The sequence below is a fragment of the Pituophis catenifer genome, unplaced genomic scaffold (assembly GCF_029215685.1).
Source record: "Pituophis catenifer annectens isolate HBS135680 unplaced genomic scaffold, rPitCat1.0.hap2 SCAF_12, whole genome shotgun sequence".
NCBI classification, from domain to species: Eukaryota; Metazoa; Chordata; class Lepidosauria; order Squamata; family Colubridae; genus Pituophis; species Pituophis catenifer.
In genome coordinates this window covers 22,879,131-22,900,676 of record NW_027256892.1, presented here as the reverse complement: position 1 = coordinate 22,900,676, position 21,546 = coordinate 22,879,131, and the positions used below count along the sequence as shown (strand labels likewise).

The 21,546-nt window shown below is 45.4% G+C and overlaps 1 protein-coding gene across 1 annotated transcript in view; it reads left to right on the top strand.

The window, feature by feature from the left end:
• Window positions 1–2,256: 2,256 nt before the first annotated feature.
• UBASH3B (ubiquitin associated and SH3 domain containing B) overlaps window positions 2,257–21,546 on the top strand; it is a 69,435-nt gene continuing 50,145 nt past the window's right edge. Inside the window, exon 1 of the mRNA XM_070952379.1 lies at window positions 2,257–2,384. Coding sequence (XP_070808480.1) covers window positions 2,257–2,384 — 128 coding nt within the window. The remainder of the gene's footprint in view (window positions 2,385–21,546) is intronic.

Below are 21,546 nucleotides of genomic sequence, written 5' to 3'. Positions count from 1 at the left end.
AAGCTGCACAGATTCAGTCAACACAGATCAAATTTCATTCCAAGAATCTCTCTCTTAAATTCACAGCTTTCCGTGTCGTGTGTCTGATACTTTTCCCCCTTGTTTGGAGAAGCATGTGGGGCAAAGCGGGGTGGGATAGACAGGGGTGTTGAAGTCTAGGAACAAATCCAATGGGAATCTATGGGGCTTTCTGAGCTGGCTGGTTTTCTTGCAGAGGTACCAATACAGTGGTGAAATCCAAATTTTTTTTTTACTACCGGTTCTGTGGATGTGGCTTGGTGGGCATGGCTTGGTGGGCGTGGCTGGGGAAGGATACTGCAAACTCTCCATTCCCACCCCAGTCCAGGGGAAGGATACTGCCTTGGTAGTACAGGGGTCTAAAGCACCCTGTTATTAAGACCAGCTGCCTGCAATTACTGCAGGTTTGAATCTCACCAGGCTCAAGGTTGACTCAGCCTTCCGTCCTTTCTAAGGTAGGTTAAATGAGGACCCAGTAGTGGGGGCAATAAGCTGACTTTGTATAAATACACAAAAGTAGGAAGGCTATTGCTTAACGCATTGTAAGCCGCCCTGAGTCTCCGGAGAAGGGCGGCATATAAATCAAATTTAAAAAAGAAAAAAAAGGTTGACTCAGCCTTCCACCCTTTCTAAAGTAGGTTAAATGAGGACCCAGTTTGTGGGGGCAATAAACTGACTTTGTATAAATATACAAAAGGATGAAGGCTATTGCTTAACGCATTGTAAGCCACCCTGAGTCTCCGGAAAAGGGCGGCATATAAATCAAATTAAAAAAAAAAAAGTTCTCCATTCCCACCCCACTCCAGGGGAAGGATACTGCAAAATCTCCATTCCCACCCCACTCCCGGGGAAGGATACTGCAAAATCTCCATTCCCACTCCACTCTGGGGCCAGCTAGAGGTGGTATTTGCCGTTTTTGTTTTTTTTTTAATTTGATTTATATGCCGCCCTTCTCCGGAGACTCAGGGCAGCTTACAATGCATTAAGCAATAGCTTTCATACTTTTGTATATTTATACAAAGTCAGCTTATTGCCCCCACAAACTGGGTCCTCATTTCACCTACCTTAGAAAAGGATGGAAGGCTGAGTCAACCTTGAGCCTGGTAAGGTTCGAACCTGCAGTAATTGCAGGCAGCTGTGTTAATGACAGGGTGCTCTAAACCACTGTACTACCAAGGCTCTTCAAACTCCTCAAAATTTCTCAAAATTTCCGCTACCGGTTCTCCAGAACCTGTCAGAACCTGCTGGATTTCATCCCTGTTCCAATACCCAACTCGGTTAACATCATCTTGGTGGGTCACCAAACATCTGCCAGAAATCCAGCCAGCTCAGAGAACCTCCCAAGACCACACAGTTCAAGCTTGAGCTATAAATATTCTCTCCTCCTGGCACAAATCCCAAACTTGATTTTTTTTTTTTTTTTTAACTCTCGGGTCATCCAAATGCAGCCTGCGGGAATCCAAGGATCCTCAAAGGCGATTCCCCCACCAGATCCTTGCAAGACTCCTTGTGGTCTTGAGTTTTGCCTCTTTTGAAATATTGCGGGTGGGTGGGTGGGAGAGAAATGGGTGCAGAGGGAAGCCAAAGAGTGAGGAGGGGGGGTGGGGGAAAAGCAGGGCGGAAATGGAGTAGCTGAGTCGGGCTTTGACGCGCCCGCCTTTGATCCATTCAGAAATTCCCGGTGGCCAAACGGGGAGGGGGGGGAAGGCGGGGGAACAAAGAACGAGGGAGCTCCCCGAGGAGGAGGAGGAGGAAGGGAGGAGGAGGAGGAGGAGGACGCGCGTGGATTGGTCGGCTCGGGACCTGAGCATCCAGGCGGGGCGAGGGAGGAGAGGGAGGGGAAGAGGCGAGGACTGCTGGGCGTCAGCAGCTGCCGGCACCACCTTGGCGGAGGCAGAGCCAAGAGGAGGAGGAGGAAGAGGAAGAGGAGGAAGGCCGGGTGGGGGGGGGGGGAAAGGCAGCTCCCTTCGCCATCTACCCAGGAAGCTGCCTCTGCAACAGTAGCTGCGCAATCCTCTGGCCTGGCATCCTCCACCCAGCCAAAAAAAAAGAAAAGAGAGAAAGCCAACCAGTTCTGCAGAGCGCAAGCCAAAAGCTGCCAGTGAAACCAAGGAGAGGACCCTCGTTGCTTTTTGGCCCGGCTCTTTTGGGGAGTGGGGTGGGCTGGGGGCGTGATGGTCGGGTGAACGCCTAGCCGGGCAGCCCTCCCCACTCCTACCACCGCCCCACCCGCTCGCCATGGCTGCCAAGGAGGACTTGTACAGCCAAGTGGCCCCGTGGAGGAGCCGGCAGAGCCGAGCGGGGACTATCAAGCGCGGCTCATCGCTGGAGATCCTGCTTTCCATGGGCTTCCCCAAAGCTCGAGCGTGAGTTAGGCCCGGGATAAGGCGGGGGAGGAAGGAAGGGGGGTGGGAGGGATCTGCTTTTTGGGGTGGGGGAGAGCTGGGAGGGGGGGGGAAAGGGAGGGGTCCGCAGGTTTGCTTTGCCCCTCTGGGAGCTGGGTTGGCTAGCGCGCGTGCCAAAAAGCAAAACGCGCGCATCGGCGCGGGGATCTTGGGGTTCTCTCCAACCCAAGCGATGCTCTCTCTTCCAGCCTTGTATGTCGGACAGCGTGGGGCAAAGGGAAGCTGCTTCTCCAGACTCAGGCGATGAGGGGGTTGAGCATCCTTTGGCCGGCCGGGCTGTTTTTTTGTTTTTTTGTCTTCTCCAAGGGAGCCGCGCTTGGCTTGGAGATGGGTTGGACTGCGCTCTTGTTGCACCGCAAGCGCAGAGGCCAAAAGCGACGCCTCGCCCAGCCCAGCAAACGGTCAAGCCAAGCTGCTTTCGGGGTGGTCGAGAGAGGCCAGCGCGCTCCGCCGGTTTGTCATCTTGGCTTTTCGTTTCGGGTCCTTGTCTCCTTTTGCGCCTCCGCCGCAGCTCCGAGCGGCCCGTAATAAGCCAGGACTGAGTCTGCATCTGGAATCGAACCTGGATTGGTCCCCTCCCCTCCCCTCCCCCCGTCCCCCGAGGCTGGGAGTGATGGAAGTTGTTGTGGTCCAGGATGTCAGAGCATCCTTGGTTCCCAGACAGGTGAGAGCTTGCCTGGCACCCCTGGCAGGGTCGGTCGCCTTCACTTTGGAGGACTTGGCTGGGTCTCCCTTGCGAGGAGAGGATGGCACCGATGTTTTCTCCAGCGGGGAGTCGGTTCCTCTCCTCCCCTTCGCTGGGCATCGCTTCTACGCCAGTTTTTCCAGCCTGTGCCCTCCAGCTGCGTGTGTGTGTGTGTTTTGGAACTCGACTTCCCAACCTGCCCAAGCAGTCAGGGTGGCTGGGAGGAATGCTGGGAAACGTAGTCCTGGCACATCCGAAGGCCGGCAGGGTTTGGAAAACTGGCTTCCACAACATTTCAGGCTCCCTGGCCTTGATGGAGATTTTTGGCTTGGCAAGGCTGGTTTTTTCCTACAGGCCTTTTCCTCTCCTTCTCTCTAGCCAGGTAGGTCAGCCCAGGGATGATATTAGCCAGTCAAATGTCAAGGGAAAGTGTCAATTGTAAGGGGAAAAACCGGTTCGGCCGTTTTAAAATATCTTTCAGAAGAATTTAAATGCTAACCTTTGGCATCATTAACTTTTTATCCGGCAAACATCACCCATTAATGGCACCTGGGCCAGGTGCCATTCAAGGCCCGGGAGCATACTTTTTTTTAAAAAAAAAAAAACACCTTGGTTGACCAATGCAGATGGTAGAACTGAAAGCGATACCGTCCAAAACAAGGTCATCCTCTCCGTTTCGGTTACCGTTGGATTGTGGTGACATGTGAAGGGTGTCACTTGGGGTTTTGTTCAAAATGCTTTTCGTTAAGGGTTTGAACCATGCTCCGAAACGACACAAAACCAAATGAAAAAGGAAGCAGAAAGAAACGGAATCCAAAGCGCAGGAAGAAAGAAAGCAGAGAAAGAGAGAAAAGAAACCCGAAGTGCAAAAATAATAATAATAATAATAATAATAATAATAATAATAATAATAATAATAATAATAGAAAAAGTAAAACTAGAAATAAGGGAAAAAAAACAGAATATTTAAAGAAGGGACCCCCAGCCTTTGCAAGCAAATTTTATTTATTTACATTTTTTTAAAAATTTGATTTATATGCTGCCCTTCTCCGGAGACTCAGGACGGCTTACAATGCGCTAAGCCAGTGTTTCCCAAACTTGGCTATTTTAAGATGCATGGACTTCAATTCCCAGAATTCCCCAACCAGTATGCCTGGTTGAGGAATTCTGGGAGTTGAAGTCCATACATCTTCAAAGGTCAAGTTTGGGAAACACTGCTCTAAGCAATAGCCTTCATCCATTTGTATATTTATACAAAGTCAGCTTATTGCCCCCACAAACTGGGTCCTCAATTTACCTACCTTAGAAAGGATGGAAGGCTGAGTCAACCTTGAGCCTGGGGAGATTTGAACTTGCAGTAATTGGAGGCAGCTGGTCTTAATAACAGGGTGCTTTAGACCACTGTATTACCAAGGCTCTTTTGTATTTTCTATTTTGTATTTTCTAACCGCCCCTCTCCCTCTGAGATTAATATTTCCTCCCACCCCCCATCAAATAATGAACATAATCCACTTCTTCCCATCGAGAGATTAATTGAGTTTCATGTTCCTTGTTCTGCAAAACTCATTAGTGGTTCTGGGCCCACAGCAAGAGTTTTAAAGATTCCAGTTTTTTTTCTGCAACCAGCATTGCTTGCCTGTAGCTGTGACTGAACCCACAATATACTGTTACAGGGACAGTTATTTTCCAGCTAATTCAGAGGTTAAGGAAGACATTCCTCTTGGCCGCCATGCCAGTCTGTGATAATTGTTGGGACAAGGGTGGTGATGGCTAGATCCCACCAACTCAAAAGGCACAAGAAGCAGAACAACATACTTGGAAGGGACCTTGGAGGTCTTCTAGTCTAACCCTCTGCTCAAGCTGGAGACCCTCTACCATTTTAGACAAATGGCTGTCCAATCTTTTCTTTAAATCCTCCACTGTTGGAGCACCCACAATTTTTGGAGGCAAGTTGTTCCACTGGTTAATTGTTCTCAGTCTCAGGAAATTTCTCCTTAGTTCCAGGTTGGTTCTCTCCTTGATTCGTTTCCACCCATTGCTTCTTGTCCTGCCTTCAGATGTTTTGGAGAATAGCTTGACTCCCTCTTCTTTGGGGCAGCCCCTGAGATATCGGAACCCTGCTATCGTATCCTTTCTACTCCTTCTCTTTATCAGAATAATAGAATCGGAAGGGACCTTGGAGGTCTTCTAGTCCAACCCCCTGTCCAGGCAGGAAACCCTACACCACTTTCAGACAAATGGTTATCCAACATCTTCTTAAAAACTTCCAGTGTTGGAGCATTCACAACTTCTGGTGGCAAGTTGTTCCACTGGTTAATTGTTCTGACTGTCAGGAAATTTCTCCTTAGTTCTAAGTTGCTTCTCTCCTTGATTCATTTCCATTTATTTATTTATTTATTTATTTATTTATTTATTTATTTATATTTATTGGTTCGATTTATATGCCGCCCTTCTCCGGAGACTCAGGGCGGCTTACAATGCGTTAAGCAATAGCCTTCATACTTTTGTATATACCTGCTTAGTAGGGCTTTTGGCCCCCCCAAGCGGTGTTCTTTTTATTATTATTATTATACAAAGTCAGTTTATTGCCCCCACAATCCGGGTCCTCATTTTACCTACCTTGGAAAGATGGAAGGCTGAATCAACCTTGAGCCTGGTGAGATTTGAACTCGCAGTAATTGCAGGCAGCTGGCAGCTAAGTGCTACTTTAACAGCACTTTAGACCGCTGCGCCACCAAGGCTCTATACCATTGCTCTACCATTGTTTCTTGTCCTGCCTTCAAATGCTTTGGAGAATAGCTTTATTCCCTCTTCTTTGTGGCAGCTCCTGAGATAGTGAAGCACTGTTATCATATCACATCTATTCCTTCTCTTTATCAGAATAACAAACTGAATAGACTTTCAGTTCTAAGGGACCTTCGAGGTCTTCTAGTCCCACCCACTGCTGAGGCAGGAAAGTGTATCATTTCAGACAAGTGGTTGTCCAATCTATTCTTTAAAACCTCGACTTCTGGAGGCAAGTCGTTCCACTGGCAAATGGAACTGAGCAAGCTTCTGAGGGACCTAGATTGCTTCATCAGGCAAGGGGGTCTAAACAGGCAGATGAAGAGGCGGAAGAAAAAGGAAGCTGCGGATATGCGTTGGTCACCAAGTCTGCCGAGTCATCATCTCAAAAATCAAGAGCTCTAATGGAATAAAAAAAAAGAAGAAGAAGAAGCAGACGGAAGTCAATGTTATGTTGTCTGTTTCTGGATTTCATTCGGCTCCTTCCATTTGCACGCTGTCTGATGAAGATTTGGAAATTTCAAAAAGGGTTCCCCCCCCCATTTGGTGGTTTTGACTGAACAGATTAACAGAGTTGGAAGGGACCTTGGAGGTCATCTAGTCCAACCCCCCACCTATGCAGGAGACCCCACACCATTTCTGACAGAGGGCAGTCCGGTCTCTTCTTGAAAGCCTCCAGTGATGAAGCTCCCACAACTTCTGAAGGCAACTTCTGTTCCATCGGTTGATTGTTCTCACCGTCAGGAAATTCCTCCTTATTTCCAGGTTGAATCTCTCCTTGTTCAGTTTCCATCCATTATTCCTTGTCTGGTTGCTTTGGAAAATAGCTTGACCCCCTTCCTCTGTGTGGCAGCCCCTCAAATATTGGAAGACGGCTATCATGTCTCCCCTAGTCCTTCTCTTCACTAGACTAGCCCGGCCCAGTTCCTGCAACCGTTCATCGTATGTTTTAGCCTCCAGTCCCCTCATCATCCTGGTTGCTCTTCTCTGCACTCTTTCTAGAGTCTCAGCATCTTTTTTCTAGGGTGGTGACCAAAACTGGATGCAGTACTCTAGGTGTGGTCTTACTAAGGCTTTATAGAGTGGTATTAGTACCTCAGTAGTACCTTACGTGAGTATCTTGGGTAGCCTGCTTTCTGTAATATAGATTTTGGATGATGACGATTGGAAATTTTGATTTGGGTGAACGGAAGTGTTCTTTGCTTTTCAATTTCCAATGAAATTAAACTAGGAAGAGGTTGGGGGAAAGGGCGAATTTTTATTTGCTTTTTATCTTCCCGCGACCGGTCTGTCGAGATCTAGTGTTCTGCCCCAGCTACGGACCCCAAAGAATACAGCACACACAAAGTTTGTACAAAACTTAACTTTACTAAAATAACTCAGTCTTTTCCAAACAAAGGCTGTTGATAAACTTCCTTAACAGCCTACAAGAAAACAAAGATAAAGTAATCACAATCTTACTATGGTTGGCAGAAAGCCCAGAAGCAATTTGCAGAGAATCCAGACGCGAAGGAGAATGAACTAAAGTTGTTCCCTGCAAATTGCTTCAGTCGGTGTTCCTCCTTAAATAGGCTAAGGGAGTGGCCAATTAGCCCCAAGCTTTACTCTCAAGGAGACCTCCTCCTGAGGAGCCACTCCTGCCTTTTGGCAGCTCTGCGCACCCATGCATCGAGAAGAGGCTCCTCCTCTTCATCCTCTTCACTTAAGGGAGGTTCTGGAGGTTCTGAAGGCCCTGGCTGAATCCCCGCCTCTGGCACCACATCTTCTCCAGCCTCCTCACTGTCCGACTCGAGTGCCAGCTGCACAGGCTGCTGGTGCAGCACCACACCAGCCTCCTCGCTGTCTGAATCAGCTACAATCCGCACAGGCTGCTGATGGGCCACAACATCTAGTACAGATAACGCTCAACTTATAACAGTTCATTTAGCAAGTGTTCGAAGTTACGACGGCATGGGGAAAAAGTGACTGGGGACCCTTTTCCACACTTACGTCCACTGCAGCATCTGTACAGACACCTGATCAAAATTCATTTTTATTCTGTGCCTGTTCACCGCCCTGAGTCCTTCGGGAGTAGGGCGGTATACAAATTTAATAAAACAGAAAACAGAAAAACGTAGCGAGAAAGGTCCTAAAATGGGGTGAAACTCACTGAGCAAATGTCTTGCTCAGCAATGTAAATTTGGGGCTCCATTTGGGGCCCCAATGTAAATTAGGGGCTCATAAGTCAAGGACTACCTGTCTACTCTACTAACCTTGGGGGATATTATGCCCAGAGTAATTTTTAAACCACCGACTCATGTGTTTAATTTAATCGTAGAATTTGTATCAATGAATGCTCTACATTCTCCACATTTTAAGAAGGGGCTAGCCAAGACCTTGGCAAATATTTCAGATTCTTTGCCATTCTCATCCAATTGTTTAGAAGCCAACCCCATAAATAAAAAAAAAAAGAGCACAATAATATAGTTTATATGTCTGTGCACTTGGCTGCCTTAGCCTGAAACTCACTCTATTCTCTCCCTCCACCCACTGGTGTGATATTTTCATGTTCTTTTTTTTCCATTGACCTATTTTGATGCCCTGATAGATATCAGCAATCTTAACGTGGTAAAAGAGAGTCCTTGAATTACAACCACAACGTGGGGCTAGAATTTCCACGGCTAAGGCAAGGTGGTGCTTCCGTGCGTCGTGCCCGATTTCACAACCCTCTTTGCCAAGGTTGTTAAGCGAATCACTGTATTTGTGAAGCGAAACATGTGGTCGTTAAGCCAATCAAAGCTTCCCTTGTCAGAATCTCCCTGGGAGTGGGGAATCACATGATCCCCGGAAATGATCCAACCAGAGCCTGTGGTACAGTGCACTAAAACACTGTTATTAACATCTGCTGCCTGCAATTACTGCAGGTTCGAATCTCACCAGGCTCAAGGTTGACTCAGCCTTCCATCCTTTCTAAGGTAGGTGAAATGAGGACCCAGATTGTGGGGGCAATAAGCTGACTTTGTATAAATATACAAAAGTATGAAGGCTATTGCTTAACTCATTGTAAGCCGCCCTGAGTCTCTGGAGAAGGGCGGCATATAAATTAAAGCAAATAAATAAATAAATAAATAAATAAAAATTGCAAACACATATTCATTGTCAAGCCCCTGAGTTTGGATCACGTGATTGGAGATGCTGCAATGGTTATAAGTACAGTAGTGGCCAAAATTGTGGAAACCTTCTGGGAAAAGTGTATTTTCTAAAACTAGCTCATAACACCACTTTTTTTTTTTTTGAGTAGTACCATAAAATTATATATCAATGGAAAGATAATTTAATCAAGAATGTAATGCAATAACTTTTAGGAAGGATTTGCTGTTAGAATAGCAGCGACAGTATAAAGAAGAAAAGAGAAAGACGTAGAAAAAACGAGATATACAAAAATGCATATTGCATTTTTTTAAAAAAATTGATTTATATGCCGCCCTTCTCCGGAGACTCAGGGTGGCTTACAATGCGCTAAGCAATAGCCTTCATCCTTTTTGTATATTTATACAAAGTCAGCTTATTGCCCCCACAAACTGGGTCCTCAATTTACCTACCTTAGAAAGGATGGAAGGCTGAGTCAACCCTGAGTCAACCTTTATATTGCATATAAATCCAATAAAATAAATTAAATAAATAAATAAATAAATTATCACCATAGAAAACAAGAGATATACAAAAATTATCACGTCAATTCATACTTAGTTGGGTAAGTAGCATGAATGACGGCCTTACAACGTCTTCCCATGGAGTGAACCAAGTCTTTGAGTTCTGCAGCTGTTATCATGTGAAACCAAGATTGAATGATGGCTTATATTAACTGGGTTTTATTGCTGGGTGGCTTCCGATTAACAAGTTTCTTTAGCTGGCTCCATAGATTTTCAATTGGGTTAAGGTCTGGGCTATTCTCAGGCCATTCCAGCAGTGGAATAGGATTATCTTGAAACTCAAAAAAAAAAAAAAAGAAAAGAAAAGAAAAGAAAAGAAAAGAAAAGAAAAGAAAAGAAAAGAAAAGAAAAGAAAAGAAAAGAAAAGAAAAGAAAAAAAGTGGTGTTATTAGCCTTCAAAGCAGTGGTGGGTTTAAAAAAATTTTACTACCGGTTCTGGGGTGTGGCTTGGTGGGCATGGCAGGGGAAGGATACTGTAAAATCTCCATTCCCACCCCACTCCAGGGGAAGGATACTGTAAAATGGGGATTTTTGCAGTATCCTTCTTCTGGAGTGGGGTGGGAATGGAGATTTTGCAGTATCCTTCCCCTGCCATGCCCACCAAGCCACGCCCACAGAACCAGTAGGGAAAAAGTTTGAATTTCAGCCCTGGAATCATTTTTACGACCTTTCTTGCCCCAGGTGCTAAGTGAATCACTGCCGTTTTTTAACTTAGTAACCCGGTTGTTGAGTGAATCCGGCTTCCGAAGCCATGTTTGTCAGAAGGTTGGAAATTTATGACCGGCAACGGTCATAAATACGAACCAGTTGCCAAGAATCTGAATTTTGATCACATGATCATGGGCATCCTGCAAAAGTTGCAACTGTGAAAAATGGTTGCAAGTCACATTTTTCAGTGCCTTTGTAACTTTGAATGGACACAAAGCCAAAGTCCAGGACTACCTGTAGTGAGTCACAAAGCAGCCGACAACAGCACGCTCTTCCTTGTGTGTCGACTACTAGAAGAAAGACGAGTGTCGGGTCAAGATTTCTGCTTCCAAATGCATCAAATACCGAATTTGACCAGTTTTGAAGCCGTTGAGTGCCGAGGCGTGACTTTATAGTAACTTCCAAAAGTTGCTAAGTTAAGGATTGTTAAGTCAAGGACCATCTGTGTTTACAAATGACTTGGATGGGATTTACCTTCTACAAATTAGATTTACCTTCCGTGGCTGTTTTCTTTCAGTTATTAGACTTCAAAGCCTGTCTGGCTCAGAATCATGGAGATTGAAGTCCAACTTATTTGGACCTCTTCAGATTGGAAAAGTCAGATCAGTTTTGTTATTGTTCAGGCCGCAATGTCATATTTTAACAACTGCAACCATGTACCCTTTTTTTTTTTTTATACGGACTTCAAACAAAATCACAACAATACAGGTGTAACCTCTGTTGCAAGATTCATCATCGAAGAGGACAAGGCCCAAGTTATAAAACATGAATGTTAAGTTCAGCTTTGGGACTCGTATTACTTCTGTCCAGTTCCACATCCTAAAATAGAGTAGAGTAGAGTAGAATAGAATAGAATAGAATAGAATAGAATAGAATAGAATAGAATAGAATAGAATAGAATAGAATAGAATAGAATAGAATTTTTTATTGGCCAATTTTTGATTGGACAATTTTTGATTGGACACACAAGGAATTTGTCTTGGTGTATATTCTCTCAGTGTACATAAAAGAAAAGATACATTCATCAAGAATCCTAAGGTACAACACTTAATGATAGTCATAGGGTACAAATAAGCAATCAGGAAACAATATCAAGTCATAAGTGGGAGGAGATAGGTGATAGGAACAATGAGAAGATTAATAGTAATGCAGACTTAGTAAATAGTTTGACAGTGTTGAGGGAATTATTTGTTTAGCAGAGAGATGGCGTTCGGGAAAAAACTGTCCTTGTGTCTAGTAGTTCTGGTATGCAGTGTATCTATAGTGTTGTTTTGAGGTAGGAGTTGAAACAGTTTATGTCCAGGATGCGAGGGGTCTGTAAATATTTTCACAGCCCTCTTTTTGACTCGTGCAGGATACAGGTCCTCAATGGAAAGCAGGTTGGTAATAATTGTTTTTTCTGCAGTTCTAATTATCTGTTGAAGTCTCTGTCTGTCTTGTTGGGTTGCAGAGCCAAACCAGACAATTATGGAGGTGCAGATGACAGACTCAATAATTCCTCTGTACTACTGTATCAGCAGCTCCTTGGGCAGTTTGAGTTTTCTGAATTGGCGCAGAAAGAACATTCTTTGTTGTGCTTTTTTGATGACATTTTTGATGTTGGGTGTCCATTTTAGATCTTGCGATATGGTAGAACCTAGAAATGTGAAGGTCTCTACTGGTGATACTGTGTTGTCTAGTATTGTGAGAGGTGGAAGTATGGAAGGGTTTCTCCTAAAGTCCACCACCATTTCTACGGTTTTGAGTGTGTTCAGTTCAGTTCATTAGAGATGCAGTCATTGGTCTACAGAGAGAAGAGAAGTGGGGAGAGCCCACAGCCTTGGGGGGGCCCTGTTCTAATTGTACAGGTATCTAAAACGCCTTTAAAGTAAGACGAGATAGAATGAGGTTATGTTGAGGAATAATTAGTACGCCGAGGATGTTCTGTTAAGCTAATGAGGTAAGACATTTATTAATAGCAACAAACTGGGCTGCATATCGTCCATCTCACCCTTCGAAATGAAATCCAGCAGATTTGCAAAATAGCTTCAAGGATGGAGCGCTTCCAGCTGGAAGCTGCTCGGATTTTAACTAGATTAAGACTCTTTTTTTTCCCCAAAACAGCTACTTGATCCATGGAATAATTGGGCCTTGTTTTGTGGGGGAGATGATTGGTAGCTTCTCATCCTGAGCTGATAACCAGTTTTGTCCTGACATGTCATTGTCCTGCCAAAGGTGCTTTTTTCAAGAGACAACTGGACTTTCTGGTTTGTCTTTGAAGACTTTTGGCTTCTCATCCAAGAAGCTTCTTCTCCCACCGTCCAGTCAGAGCCGAAGAAGCTTCTTGGATGAGAAGCGAGCCGTCTTCAAAGAAAAAACAGGAAGTCCAGTTGCCTCTTGAAAAAGCACCTTTGGGACAACCATGACCTGGATGGCTGAGAATCTGCATAGACTTCCATTTCTTCCTGTTTTCCTCCCTCTCTCCATCCCTCCTTCTTTCCTTCCTTCCTTCCTTCCTTCCTTCCTTCCTTCCTTCCTTTCTTCCTTCCTTCTTTCCTTCCTTCCTTCCCTCCCTCCCTCCTGCCCTCTTTTCCTTCCTTTCTCCCTCCCTCCCTCCCTCCCTTTCTCACTTCCTTCCTTCCTTCCTTCCTTCCCTCCCTTCCTCCCTTCTCCCTTCTCCCTTCTTTACAGCCCTCTCTAAGCAGTTTACAGAGTCAGCATATTGCCCTTAACAATCTGGGTCCTCATTTTATTGACCTTGGAAGGATGGAAGGCTGAGTCAACCTGGATGACTGAGAATTGCCATAGACATGTCATTGCCCTCATACAAAATGATGGCCTCTTAATTCCACCTAGCAGCTGTGGTTACTTTAAAACTGGTGCTACACATCTGATAATATGCCACCAAGTCAACCATGCAGATGGAAATCTTTAGCATGATTTCAACTAAATGTCACCCTTTGGATCTTCCAATGGTGCTGTTGCAATGGGTCTTACTTAACCCACCTTGTATATCTGAAGGTCAACAGGCATGTAGAGGAAACATGATGTCAGCATTCCAAGTAACACCCCCAATGAAAGAAGAACTCTTGGAAGTTCCTCAAAGTTCCATTTTATTAGAGATGTCATATTGGCACGTCTGGGAAAACCTGAATCTGAAAATCTCCAGGTTTTCCACACCCAAAGGAAAGTCCAAGTCCCTGCCCATCACCCACATGTCCATCACATGTCCAATCAAAGCACCGTCCCAACTGGAGATGCCTCCCAGTTCCAACCCTTCGTGTGCAGGGCATGATGTCCTTGACTCTCTGAGAAAGGAATGTTATTATGACTACATATCACCTATGCTCCATACAATCCCCCCTCCCAGTTTCCCACAGCACTAAATGTGGCAGGCCTGAAGATCCAATGAAAAAGAGGGCTTCCAGGCCTGACACATGAATCAGGAGGTGTGAGATGGCCTGTAGAACTGAGGGCCTTAACAACCAGAGGCAGCCACCTCAGCTTGTCTAATGATAGAGCTGGCCCAAACGCAAGCCATCCATTTTCTAGATTTCCAACCAGACTATTAATTATACTAAGCGAGAACATGGATGAAAGCAGGTCTCATTAACCCAGATCACACAAAACTAAGATTTCCCCTACGACGAGAAATCCAGTGTCCACGCTGGCTTGGGAATTGTGGGAATTGAAGTCCACGAAGTTGCCAAGGTTGTACCTCCCTGCCCTTCACTGCACGTGTCAAAAAAAGGGCTGTGAAAATATCTACAGACTCATCGCATCCTGGACATAAATTATTTCAACTCCTACTCTCAAAACGATGCTATAGAGCACTGCACACCAGAACAACTAGACACAAGGGCAGTTTTTTTCCCAAACAAATAATTGCTAATTAAACAAATAATTCCCTCAACACTGTCAAACTATTCACATTAGGCTGCATTACTATTGCTATTGGTCTTCTCATCATTCCTATCGCCCATCTCCTCCCATTTGTGACTGCATGACTAACTTTGTTGCTTGTATCCTTGCAATTTATATTGATCTTGATTGTTTCCTAGTATGATTTGATTGCTTATTTGTATCCTATGACTATCATTAAGTGTTGTGCCTTGTGATTCTTGACGAGAATCTTGTTTTTTTATGTACACTTTTTTTTTATTTGATTTATATGCTGCCCTTCTCCGGAGACTCAGGGCGGCTTACAGTGCGTTAAGCAATAGCCTTCATACTTTTGTATATTTGTACAAAGTCAGCTTATTGCCCCCACAAACTGGGTCCTCATTTAACCTACCTTAGAAAGGATGGAAGGCTGAGTCAACCTTGAGCCTGGTGGGATTTGAACCTGCTGTAATTGCAGGCAACTGTGTTAATAACAGGGTGCTTTAAACCACTGTACTACCAAGGCACAGGATACTTGAAGGCCAAATAGCTGTGGGTTTCAAAATGGGCTGGCTTCTCGTCCTTATCCGCAGAATCTTCTTGAAGTCGTCGAGTGACTTCCTCTCCGTTCTGGTTTTAATCGGAGGGCTTCAAAGCTCTCTATAACTTCTCAGCTGGTGATTGGAGTTTGTGCTTCATTTGTAGAGTCTGAATACAGCTACAGATGTTGCGATCTCCTGTTGGGTTGCTTTGTTTACTGTTCTTGGTCCGTATCTGATGACTACTCCAGATGTTGTAAGTTGCAGCTGCAGCAGTCTTAGGCAACGGTGAACTCCCACCACCTTTTCTTGGGAGATATTTTTGAGTCAACGTTGTGGACGCCTCAAACAGGAGGTTTTGCATGGTGGAGATTTATCATTTGGAGGGGTTGAAGATTTGTGTTTTCGCCCTTTTTTTAAAAAAAGAATATGTTAGCAATATTCCACATGTTCTCTTTGGCTAATTTTTTTTAAAAATAAAATCAATGTTAATTGCAACGGCTCTTGTGAGTCACACCTCATTGTCACAGCCAGAGAAAACCAAGATGTTTTTAGTCCAAGAACTGGTTATTGATTATGTGTTCAAAGTTGGGAAAAACAGAGTTTTTCCCAATCAATGAATGAGTACGCTTGGAATTAGGGGTGCATTAAGATTCTTACATCAAAGGGACACGGTGGCTCAGTGGCTAAGACACTGAGTGTGTCGCAGTTCAACGGTTCGAATCCCTAGTGCCGCATAACGGGGTGAGCGCCCGTTACTTGTCCCAGCTTCTGCCAACCTAGCAGTTCGAAAGCACGTAAAAAATGCAAGTAGGAAAACAGGGACCACCTTTGGTGGGAAGGGAACAGCGTTCCATGCGCCTTTGGCATTGAGTCATGCTGGCCACATGACCACGGAGACGTCTTCGGACAGCGCTGGCTCTTCAGCTTTGAAACGGAGATGAGCACCGCCCCCTAGAGTCAGGAACGACTAGCACATATGTGCGAGGGGAACCTTTACCTTTACCTTAAGATTCTCACGAAGAACTTTATACCCTGTTGTGTTTTTGAGGATTGATTTTTCTTATTAACATGGGGGACATACAAAGATGCATTCTGCAGTGCCAAACATTTGATTGATTGATTGATTGATTGATTGATTGATTGATCCCACCTTTATTACTTTGTAAATAATACAAAGCAGCAAACACTGAGCACATTGTAAGCCGCCCTGAGTCTTTGGAGAAGGGCGGCATATAAATCAAATTAAAAAAAAAAAACGTATCTAATACTCCTGCCTCTTCCTGTTTTCCCCACAACAACAACCCTGTGAGGTGCTGAAAGAGAGTAATTGGCTCGAGGCCACCCAATTGGCTTTCCTGCCTCAAAAGCTGGACTGGAACTCCCAGTCTCCTGGTGATTGGCCCAAAGTCACCCAGCTGGCTTTCATGCCTAAGGAAGGACTAGAATTCACAGTCTCCTGGTGTTTGGCCACAAATCACCCAGTGTTGTGACCTCGGCTTCCTGAGTCATTAAAACACACGAGTAGTCCCAAAAACCTCTTTTATTGCAACAGCTGTGAATTACGTTCATTCACAGCTGAGTCCCAATTAGTTGCAAAAAGTCCTTCGGGATAATCGCCAACCTTTAACTCCCTTGACACTCTGCCAAAGACCTACTTTGGCAAAGCCACACGGATTCCAGAATCAAACAGAGATGCCAACTGGGAACAGAATTAACAACGTTGCTTTCCTGCAAAGGTCCCTTTGCTCCTCTTTTAAGCCTTATGGGAGGGGGTCAATAATCTCCAGGATTTACTCCCGAGTCGTCCCTTTTGTTTTAATTGTCCATGCCTTCTGACAGCTCTGCGCATGTGCGCACTAGGAACAGGCTCCTCCTATTCCTCTGCCTCTCTGCTGTCTGACTCTGGAGGCTTCGGAGTCTGCACATAACTCCCAGATGGCCCTGGCCCCATCTCTGCCTCCGACGCAGAGCCCTCATCCGGGCCTTCCCCAGACTCCAGGACTGGCCCTTGTTCCTCCCCAGACTCCTCACTGTCCGACTCCGCTACCAGCTCTGCAGGCTGCTGGTAGACCACAACACTCAGCCTGCTTTCACGCCTGAGACTAGAACTCACAGTCTCCCAGTTTCTGGCCCAGCACCTTCACTACTATACCAAACTGGCCCTCTCTTAATTTTCACAAACATTTGTGAGAAGAAATGGTAATTTTGGTGTTGGCGCACCAAACACTGTGTTGGAAGAAATGTGCATCTGGGTTCAGTTCTAAGTGGGGAGAAAGACACTGGAAACATGGAGACTGCTTGGAAAGATGGTTTAATGGTGGATAGGACCAAATGGGTTTTTGGGGTCTTGGGCAAAATGAAGCACATGGGTGAGAGAGAGAGAGAGAGAGAGATTTATAACTTCTGTTGGGTTTTGAATTTGAGCTTGTATTCTGATTGGTTGTCAGACTCCCATGGGGTGGGGGTCTTAGCTAACTTTGTAGGTTGTCTGTGTCTCAGGCTTGGTTGAGCCTTGCTGGGTGATGTAATCTCCCCAGGTGCCATGTGGTGAGATCAGTAGAGAGCTAATCCTATCATGTCCTGAGGGCCATGTCTTAATCCCATCACCCTGGAGTTGAACGAGGGGCAGGGAGCTGCTTTGTCTTTAAAACATGTTTCTCCTTTTCTCATCCAGGGAAACATAATATTCTGCTTTTTTAATATTTCCTAAAATATTTCATTCCTCTAGGAGAGGGCTGGGTGCTAACTTCCTTCAACCGAGTTGTTGGAATCACAATTTTCCACGGTTGACAAAAACTTCTGCGTTGTCGGAAACCTGTTGCCCAGCTGAACAGCTATTTCTTTTGCAATTTAAACAAAAAACAAAAAAACTGCTGGGAATGTTTGGAACAGAAGGACCAAACAAAAGGGTGATTAAGGAAAGAGCAAACATCATGTTTATCAGGTATTCTTCTAGGAGACTGGGGTGGTTTTGCAAAGATCAGATAAAAAGGCCGAGAACTTTTGTTTAGGAAAATAACTTCCCGAGGCTTATGCAAACCACGGGGGGAATTTGAAATGCTGTGTTTAAAGAAAGAGGGCCTTGAATTTAGACTATCAGCAGAATGAAAGCAGCTTTTACATTGGCCTTCTGTGTTATGCTATAAACTACTAGAAGACAACAATAGCTCACATTTTGGATGTTCCGAGTAGTTTGTGAGAAATATTCAAGAGATATTTGCTCTCTTTCTCTTTATTTCACCGTAGAGACTTTTTGCTTTTCTACTGTGTTTCCCCCAAAATAAGACCGGGTCTTATATTAATGTTTGCTCCAAAAGACGCATTATGGCTTATTTTCCAGTTAGGTCATATTTTGGGAGAAATACAGTATTTATTTATTTTATTTTATTATATTATATTTTTATACCGCCCTTCTCCCGAAGGACTCGGGGCGGTGAACAGCCATAATAAAACAATATACAAGACAAATTTAAAAACCATATTAAAATAATTCAATTTTGGCCGAATTTAAAATTCCCATTCTAAAAACCTTATAAAACCATATTAAAACCCATATTTAAAACCCAATTAAAATTATTGTCCCATCAGGCCGGCTTGCTGAAATAACAGGGTCTTCAACGCACGGCGGAAGGCACGGAGGTCGGGGATCCTTCGTATATCCGGGGGCAATTCGTTCCATAGGGCAGGAGCCCCCACAGAGAAAGCTCTCCTCCTGGGAGCCGCCAGTCGACATTGTTTGACCGACGGCACCCTGAGGAGGCCCTCTCTGTGGGAGCGTATCGGTCGGTGGGAGGCAATCAGTGGCAGCAGGCGGTCCTGTAAATATCCAGGCCCTAAGCCATGGAGCGCTTTAAAGGTGGTAACCAACACCTTGAAACGCACCTGGAAGACCACCGGGAGCCAGTGCAGCTCGCCAAGAGAGGTGTTACATGGGAGTGACGGGTCGCCCCCATTATCACTCGCGCGGCCGCATTCTGGACCAGTTGGAGCCTCCGGGTGCTTCTCAAGGGGAGCCCCATGTAGAGAGCATTACAATAGTCCAGACGGGAAGTGACGAGGGCATGGGTGACTGTGCACAAGATGTCCCGATTCAGAAAGGGACGCAACTGGGAGATCAGGCGAAACTGATAAAAGGCTCCCCTGGCTACGGCCGTCATATGATCATCCAACGACAGCTGTGAGTCCAAGAGGACGCCCAAGTTGTGAGCCCTCTCTGAGGGGGGTACTAAACGCCTCCGTCTGGTTGATGATCTTAACACTCCCCCCCCCTCTCGATATTTCTTTCAACAAAACTATTTCACCATAACTGCTGTGTTTCACCCTTCAAACAATAAGAACATATCATGAGTTTATTCCCAGGGTTGACTTTTAAGTTCTGGAGCAGGGGTCAGCAACCCGTAGCTCTGGAGCCGCATGTGGCTCTTTCATCCCTCTGCTGCGGCTCCCTGTCGCCAGTCAGCTCCACAATTGATAGGGCTTTCGGTTAGGATAAGTAGAGGAAAAAGAACACCGCGCTAAGAGGAAACTATGGTGAGGGAACTGGACTTCCGGTTGGCAAAGGAGAAAGGACATTGCGCTAGGAGGAGACTCTGTGGTGGGGGAACCGGACTTCTGGTTGGCTCCAGAATTGAACAGGGGGCTCCCGGTTAGGACCTTTGTGGCTCTTTGAGTATTTAAGGTTGCCTACCTCTGTTCTGGAGCAAGGAGAGGTAAATTTTGGCTTAGGATGATGACTTATCTGGGCTCCAAACCTTTAAGCAAGGCCCTTTCCCCTATAATCTTGGGGAGATTTGGCTTCACCCTTCTTGACCATCAATCTCCTCCCGCAGACAGAACAGCTGCACTAGACAGCTGCTCAACCTTAAGTTCCTTGGAGGGAAAAAAATATAAATAAGGCCCAGATGTAGCAAGTTAATCTAGTTTGGCCCTTAATCACATCACTTTGTCTACATTTTAATTTCCCCATTTGCAAGCTCTGGATAATATTGCTGACCTACTTTGCTGGGTGAGAGGCAACACGGGTTTTGAACATACTTTAAGCCTTGTGCAAATGCTGATCATTCGCGACCATCACTTCTGCATTACACTTGGAACAGTGGTGGGTTGCCCTCGGTTCGGACCGGTTCGCAGGAACCGGTAGTAAAACCGGCTGGAAGCTCCGCCCACTGACCCTGACGTCATCAGAATGCTTCTGCGCATTCTGGCTTGGAAATATTTTTTCTCCCTTTAGCTGAGTCAGCCTTGGTCAGACGTACATGTTTTAGGGAGTTGGGGGGGTAGAGGTAGAAGGACATTTCAATGCCACACTGCCCCAAAGAGAAAGCAACTCCCTCCGATTTTGTGCCATTACTTTTTCATTGATCATCTTGACCCGTGTTGAGCATTCCTTCCTAAAATGAAAAGCGGCCATTGTTTATTTCTCTGTGCATATTTTTTTGTCTGCTATTTGATTTATTATTTATTGGGTTGCTATTTAATTTGTGCAGGAGAAGAGGAGGCTGAGCTGGGAGGTGGAGTTAAAAGTGCTATCAGTTTGGAGTCCTTGGGACAAGAGACCCAAGTGCAGTATCCTTCTGAATTCATTATTTATTTATTTATTTATTTTATTAAATTTTTATACCGCCCTTCTCTTGCTGGACTCAGGGCGGTGAACAGCCAAGAATAAAAAAATCCAATACAAAAATTAAAATTATTAAAAGAATTGAACAAATTTTGGCCCAGATTTGAAACATCCCAACTAAAATCCATTACAATTAAAATATCTAAGGGGGGTGGGTTACGCCAGCCCAGCTTGGTGAAATAGAAAAGTTTTGAGGGCACGGCGAAAAGCATGGAGATCTGGTATCCTACATATCTCCGGGGGCAGGTCATTCCAGAGGGCAGGTGCTGCCACAGAGAAGGCCCTCCCCCTGGGGGTCGCCAGCCAACATTGCCTGGCCAACGGCACCCTGAGGAGTCCCTCTCTGTGGGAGTGTACTGGCCGGTGGGAGGCTATTGGTGGCAGAAGGCAGTCCCGTAAGTACCCAGGCCCTGTGTCATGGAGCACTTTAAAGGTGGTAACCAACACCTTGAAGCACACCCGGAAGACCACCGGGAGCCAATGCAGCTCGCGCAGGAGGGATGTCACATGGGAGTGGCCCATCGTTCCCATAATCCCCTGCGCGGCCGCATTCTTCACCAGTTGGAGCCTCCGGGTGCTCCTCAAGGGGAGCCCCATGTAGAGAGCATTGCAGTAGTCCATTGAGCCTTATCTAGTGCCAATTTAGCTTTGGCCATTAGTTGACTAAATTTGTGTGTATAGATAGCAGCAGTGGTGAAATCCAATTTTTTTTACTAGTGGTTCTGTGGGCGTGGCTAGGTGGGCGTGGTGTGGCTTGGTGGGTGTGGCTTGGTAGGCATGGCAGGGAAAGGATACTGCAAAATCCCCATTCCCTCCCCACTCCTGGGAGGTGGATATTGCAAAATCTCCATTCCCACCCGACTCTGGGGCCAGCCAGAGATGGTATTTGCCAGTTCTCCGAACTACTCAAAATTTCCAAAGAACCTGTCAGAACCTGCTGGATTTCACCCCTGGATAGCATCAATAAACTCTTCTGTACTTTAAAATCAATCAATGCTGTTGGTTATTTACATCTGACAATTTGATTTCATTACATTAGAGGAATATGGCAGTTGTTAGTTGCGAAGTCATGTCCGACCCATCGTGACCCCATGGACAACGTTTCTCCAGGCCTTCCTGTCCTCTACCATCCTATGGAGTCCATTGAAGTTCACGCCGACTGCTTCAGTGACTCCATCCAGCCACCTCCTTTTCTATCGTCCCGTTCTTCTTTTGCCCTCAATCGTTCCCA